The 7,274-nt window shown below is 38.5% G+C and overlaps 1 protein-coding gene across 1 annotated transcript; it reads left to right on the plus strand.

Moving 5' to 3' along the window:
• Window positions 1-2,231: 2,231 nt before the first annotated feature.
• LOC111087618 lies at window positions 2,232-7,241 on the plus strand (the record flags this gene model as incomplete). Its single annotated transcript, XM_022394888.1, has 2 exons — window positions 2,232-2,431; window positions 4,863-7,241. Coding segments are annotated over 2 exons (2,324 nt in total), but the record flags the coding sequence as incomplete, so codon positions are not given.
• Window positions 7,242-7,274: the final 33 nt, after the last annotated feature.

The following is a 7,274-nucleotide window of genomic DNA, read 5'->3' on the forward strand; positions in this document are numbered from 1 at the left end:
ACCCAGCTTTACAGTTATATCTTTCGATTACAAATTTTGATCTACATTAGTAAGGAATAACCTCGTACATCTGTGGTTATGGAATAATATTATATTAATATTAATATTATAGTTCTGATAAGACAAAAAAAAACCCTGTTATAAAATAATGTCAATACATCACACAGTCTTGGAGCTGAACGTGGCTCAGTGGCTAACGTGCCCGACAAAGGAGCTGCAAGTCCAATGTTCGCATCCCGTTACCGCTAAAAAAAATCACATTTGGCACTTTGAGGCCTTGGGTGTGTTATAAAAGTGATGGTCAAATCATAATATTCAGTTAAACAAAAGTAGCTCAAGAGTTGGCGGTGGGTGCTATGGTCCGATTGCCTTCCTTCTAGTCCATGACTTCTAAATTAGAAACCGCTGGCGCAGACAGTTTTTGCATAGCTTTCCGTGAGTATCCAAACACACACACACACACACAATCCAAGTTTCCTCCTTGAAGTTCTCCAGATTGGATAGGCTTTAGTGGAGAACCATTGGACGAATGTTAGCCACTCAGTGTAGGTACCACAACCTATGACACCAATTCAATGCTGTGATTGGCTCTGGTCCCTTCTTAACAGATGTTGATTCGATACACACAAGCGAATGGAATAGCGTGCACCATCATCGAACTTCAATCCCATCCATTTTTGAAAATCTCGAAACTTCATGAAAAGTTAATACAATATGATGTGTATGTGCTACCTCAATTCTGAAAAGGCCCCGGCATGGCCAGGTGGTTAGGGTACTCGACTCGCAATCTGTGGGTCGCGGGTTCGAATCCCCGTCCCACCAAACATACTCGCCCTTTCAGCCGTGGAGGCGTTATAATGTGACGGCCAATCCCACTATTCGTTGGTAAAAGAGTAGCCCAACAGTTGGCGTTTGGTGGTGATGACTAGCTGCCTTCCCTCTAGTCTTACACTGCTAAATTAGGGACGGCTAGCGCAGATAGCCCTCTTGTAGCTTTACGCGAAATTCAAAATCAAACAATTCTGAAATAAACCACTGAGAAGTCGATTTGTAGACGGTTTTATTTCCTTTAGCGTCAATGGATCAGTATAATAATGTTTTGGATTCGTAATCATAGTTTTTTTGAACTTTTTAACATCCATTTTCACCATTCCTCTGAACCCCAGGCTCATTTATCCTATTATAAGATTACAAAATCGGGGTTTGATGTCTTATAAATGTTATTAAACTTTGTAACTGGATCTTTAGTGAGTACAAAATCTTAAAAATCAAGACAACGGAATTAATTTAACATAATTTCGCAGTATTTAACACCTTCGAAAAATAATTGCGTTAAAGTAACAGACGAAGAGATTACCTTTAGTTCATATGTTATTCTTAACAAAAACTGCCAAATGTTTTTATTCGATTTTGGTTTAAAACGATCGGATTTTTTTTTTTAGCAACTAAATACCAGAAATTTTATCCTTTCTCCAGATTGGTTAAGAGTACAGTTTCCCGCCATAATTGTCGAGTTAACAACTTCCTGTATTTATTAATAATATCTTAACATTATGAGGCGATCAGAAAGGATGGTGCACATTAGCAAGCGCTTGTACTTTCTTGTTTGTTTTAGCGAGCAACCTGCGTTGTGTCACACGGAGATCGAACCCCGAATTCTAACGTTGCAAATCCTCATCCAGCTTACCGCTGATCCTCTTATAATTTCGCGTTATTTTACGTCGATAATTATCGCACAGTTAACGCGTCTTGCTTTAAACAGCTGAAACCTACCATCATAATTAATTACTATTTTTTACGTTTGTTGTTCAAGAGCAATATTAAAAGATACGACACGTTTTTTTTTATATGTCAAAAATTCTCTTAGAAGTACTCTGAAAATAAATTATAAACCATACCGAAAAATGCATATTATGGCGTCGCAGGCCTAGTAAATATGTTGAACTACCATTTACGAAACGATTCGAGAACAGCTGGTCAAGTTCAAGCGTAAATATTGGGTAAAACTTTTAGCTCCCTCCCACTATTTCCGTTAAGAATGGTAAAATAATTCAGTGTTTGTAATTGGAGCGGTTAGACGGTCGTTTCAAGTAAGATGACGTTCTTCACCGACAAATAACAATAATGAAAAAACAAACACGATTGTCTTGTTCCTAGTGTCATATTTAAAATTCAAGGACGTAATTGCTAATTGTATCTTTTTTTAAGATGCCTTTTTTTATTGTTTTAAGGACCAACAAATGAAGAAGCCAGGATAGCCTTCAGAGAGCAGGACGAACATCTACGGGGTCTTCGAGAGGTGCTCCAAGGAGCTAGCTCAGACGAGAGCGACCACAGTGATCTCTCTGAAGTTGGAGAATTAAGCACCTGCAGCGACGAGAGCGGTCCCTATGCTACTCTCAACAACCATCGATCTATATGTGCATATGAGGTACGTGCTCTTGCCATCTACCGGTTTTAAATGCAACTAATGCATAAATTATTTCTTCACTCTTAAAACGCGAGTTTTTGAAATAATATCAAAGTCGGAGATTTTTAGGATCTATTATCTGTTCTGCTACCCGGAAGCCGTATATAATGACTCGAACATCTTTAATGTATTTTTTTAGAAGCTTTTGTTGAATAATGAATAAATTCGGTCTTTTTTTTTGTTTTAAGAAGTTTGAAAATAAATCAAACATGTAATCTTAATTTCATGAAAATTTTTTTTTTGTTTAATTGGTTCACTACATCTTTAGAAAATATGTCATGGACAGCTTTCTGCTTATCTGATCTCTTAATATTTTCTTGTTTATGGCCTCCTGGTGAGTTAGCGGTAAATTTACGGACTTACACCACTAAAATCGGGGGTTCGATTCCCCGCGGTGCAAAGAGTGCACATAGCCCATTGTGTAGTTTAATTAGTACTGTTGGTTGGTGTGAGAGGGAGTTGTCATCGCTAGTTGTGTTAAATATATTATTAATGTTTATTACGGCCCGGCATGGCCAGGTGGATAAGGCGCTCGACTCAGAATCTGAGGGTGGCGGGTTCGAATCCGCATACTACCAAACATGCTCGCCCTTTCAGCCGTGGGGGCGTTATAATGTGACGGTGAATCCCACTATTCATTGGTAAAAGAGTAGCCCAAGAGTTGGGCGGTGGGTGGTGATGACTAGCTGCCTTCCCTCTAGTCTTACACTGCTAAATTAGGGACGGCTAGCGCAGATAGCCCTCGTGTAGCTTTGCGCGAAATTCAAAAACAAAACAAAAACAAACAAACAATGTTTATTACGATATAAAAAAAAAGATGTTTCAGTCCTATGTTCAATAATATATTGTATTTATTTTATTTCGGTTTTCTGGGCCTTTATTCGCTTGTTAATTAAAAGTATTATATCCCAGCTTATATATATCTTTCCATGGAAATTATTTGTGTCCAAAAATACCACAAAAACTAATCTGAAATTAAAATTTATTTTGACTGTTTGAAATGGAAAAAGCTTCCCTAACAATGTCAGGTTTTTTCTTTTGGTGTTGAGAGTATTTATCCTTTATTCAAAGAAAGCGCCATCTACTTTTTCCATTTTCTTTCAACCACTACTAGGTCAATAAATTGGCTACTGGTTTTATGAAAGCGTTCTTAATGTTATTGATATTTCAAGAGTCTGTTTGCATTCTTTGTTCGAGTTTCGTTAACAAAGTTGTTGTTGTTGGCTTCTCTTTGCAGAGCCCCCCCCCCCCAAGTGGCACAACGATGTGTCTTACAACGCTAGAAACCGGGTTTCGATACCCAAGGTGGGCAGAACACAGATAACCCATTGTGCAGCTTTGTGCTTCTGTTTGCAAAGCCCTCCCCCCCAGTGGCACGTATGCGAACTTATACCACTAGAAACCGGGTTTCGATACCCGTAATGGCAAAGCACGGATAACCAATTGTATAGTTTTGAGTTTAACTACAAACAATCAATCTGTTGCTTATTCTTTCGTGCTGTTGCTGTTATTGCACGAACCACGTGACTCGTTAGATGCAAATTTCCTTAAATTTCATGGCCATTTGACTTTATCGGTTGGTCTCTTTGGCTGGTTTTATGTTTGACCTGCTGCGATTTAATTAGTTGGCGAATCGATGCAGTTATTTCTCAATTATTTAAATCTAAGAATGCTGCCCAAATATGGGGCATACCAGAACACTTAGTCTGTTAGGCTTAACTTATGTAATGTGTTTAGTTATACTTCGGTATAGCCTTTAGTTTTCCTTGATTTAAAATATAATTATTTGTTGACTGCTATTACCATTTGTTTTTTTTAATTATTCATTGTAGTAAATTATTTATCAAAATTAATTCCATTTTGATGTAATTCTTTCTGAACTGCTAATTAAATCTGATTAGTACTTGAATAATCTTCAGTAACGGGCTGTAAACTAATTCCATTTTATATCTTTCATTACCCCATTCTTTACTATAATGCCCGATGTTTGTCATTTAATAATATATCCATAAACTCTTGGCATTTTTTAATCAACTAATTTTCCCATAACTAATTATATTAAAAGTCTTTGAGCTATGTTTTAGTTAACTCTGGAGTTTTTAGTTGTAGCAATAAAAACTTAAATCATTGGTTTTCAAACTGTGTGTCGCTCAAGTTGCTAGTGGTGTTGCGAGAGTTTCACCAAAGACTAATTAATGAAAAAAATTAATGAAGAAAAAAAATACAAACAAATATTTCATGTGGCAGCAGAGGCTGTCATGCTAATCAAGGTAAGTGGGTTAGGGTGTCGTCAGCGCAAAATGTTTGGAAACTATTGACTTAATTCAATAATCAGTAAATATGTTTGTATGCCAATATAAGAAACAAAATCTCTTATTTGTTTGTGTTTTAGACGGGCACGAGAAACTTGAGGGACACTACCAAGTCATTTGCTTTCAACTCTGGTTGTCATCGCCGTCATTCGACCGAGAACCCAGCCTATGGGTTGTCAAGGCTTTGGCCAGCAGGTCATAATGATTCAGTTCCAGCGTGTAATTCTTCCAACCTGGCGTCTTCAGAGTCTGAACCTTCCATATTTGCCCTTCCTCCTGGTTCACCCTTTGACTTAAAATGCGTTAACACTAAAGTATTAAACGTAACCAAGGCGACTGACAAGTGCTATAAGTATAATAATGAAAATGTGAAGAAGGTTTCTGAAAATGTAAGAGAGTGCGACTCCCAGAATGGCAGAACTGAAGCCGAAAAAGACCACAAATCTTGTGAATTAAACCAAACAACTAGCAACTTATCTACAGTTACAAACATGCAAGAAAAAGCGCTTAGAGAATCCAGAACTAAAGAGTGGGTTCAAAACGGGGCCAGGCCTATGAAATGTCACGATGAACAGTTGGAAAGTCAGTTTTCCTCTATTGTCACTGTGAAAAAGTTTAACACATACCACAGATCTAACGAAACGACATATTCACAAGAGTATTCTAAGGCTCTAGATCGACCCGTTTATAACAGCAGTTCTAGAACTCTCTCTGTTAAACCAAGGTTGTACAAAAAGCACGCGACCATGAGAAAAAATCGTATTATTAGAAATCAAGAAAAATTAAGGACTGCAGAGAGCCATAAGGAGGAAACAACCCTTCACGATTTGGGAAGAGGATTAAGGACTGCAGAGAGCCATAAGGAGGAAACAACCCTTCACGATTTGGGAAGAGGATTAAGGACTGCAGAGAGCCATAAGGACGAAACAACCCTTCACGATTTGGGAAGAAGATTAAGGACTGTAGAGAGCCATAAGGAGGAAACAACTCTTCACGATTTGGGAAGAGGATTAAGGACTGCAGAGAGCCATAAGGAGGAAACAACCCTTCACGATCTGGGAAGAGGATTAAGGACTGCAGAGAGCCATAAGGAGGAAACAACTCTTCACGATTTGGGAAGAGGACACGTTGAGGATAAGAGTGACTTGTATGACAAAGATACGGTATCGTCTTCCCTCACTTCGGTTGCCAACCAGGAAGGATTTTTTGAAAATACTGAAGTTTCTGTTGAAAAAGAAGACAATAACGTAAATGATGACGTGAATACACCACTAAAAGAAGATCAAGCAACTGACAGCGAATCTCGGAATCTTGTGGAGTTCAAAGATCAGAGAATTACCGGAAGCAATTTTACGGAAACAACTAATTCGTCGTTAGAGCGTCGAAACGAAGCCACGGATTCCTTAAGCCTAAATACATTACTTGAAGAAGCAACAAAAGATAATTCAGTGGCCGTGCCAATGGTCGTCATGCAGTATACAAGGCTTCATCTCCATCTCGGTAAGGATCCCCCTTTTCAACAGTCTTCTCTTCAGATGGGGACTCTAGTCACCGCGTTCTATAAGGAATCGGATTGGTTTTTCGTTCAGACCCCCCATGGGGTAGAAGGTTTCATTCACTCGGCTGACTGCATGCCGTTAGGTGCTTTGCTAACGAGAGAATCGGTGAAATCTCATCCTTGGGATGTCGTCACCGTCAAAGACAAAATACGTGGCTCTCACTTGGAAGTCATGTTTACTGAAGAAAAGGCGAACTTACGGTGTGACAGAAACGAAACTTTATCATCGAAAGAATGCACGTCACTGAAAAATGGTCAGCAAGCTTTAGAAATAGAACCTTCAACGGACAAACGTGATATGAAATTGGCTGTGTCCACTACCAAGATGCTTAATCATCCAAGGCGGATGTCACACAAACCTGGATCTCAAGTTAATGGTATGGAGAAAATCGGGGAACATTCGGCTGAAAGAGTCATGTTCAAAGATGCTTTCTGGAACACTGAGAACAATGGCGCCAAGTCAGAAAAAGAGCTATGTGTCATTCAAGAATACACCAGTAGAGGGCGCAATATCATGACAGTTAAAAAGGGAGATGTGTTAACATTAATAAATAACGATTTAAAAGACTGGCTTTGGGTCCGATCCGCAACGGGAGGGGAAGGGTTCGTCCCCAGAGCCTGTACTTCAGAAATTGTGAAACTGTGATAGATATAATTCGAGAATTATGTTTGTTCTGTGATTGGGTGATTCTGTATATGAATAGTATAGGATTGGATGAATAACATACTGCTGGTTTTATAGCTAACGGACCTCATTCAAAGATTTGAATATGAAAATATGGGTAGATATGATAGCTTTTTGTAATCGATATACGCTTGGAAAAATGTTATGTTACGACGACAGAAGGCGCTTCTTTGTTGCTTAGGGTGATGTTTTAAAGTGTACCAATAATAAACATATATTTAGCAGACTCTTATTATTATTATTATATTA

Source organism: Limulus polyphemus, unplaced genomic scaffold (genome assembly GCF_000517525.1).
Source record: "Limulus polyphemus unplaced genomic scaffold, Limulus_polyphemus-2.1.2 Scaffold2386, whole genome shotgun sequence".
In the NCBI taxonomy this organism is placed as follows: Eukaryota; Metazoa; Arthropoda; class Merostomata; order Xiphosura; family Limulidae; genus Limulus; species Limulus polyphemus.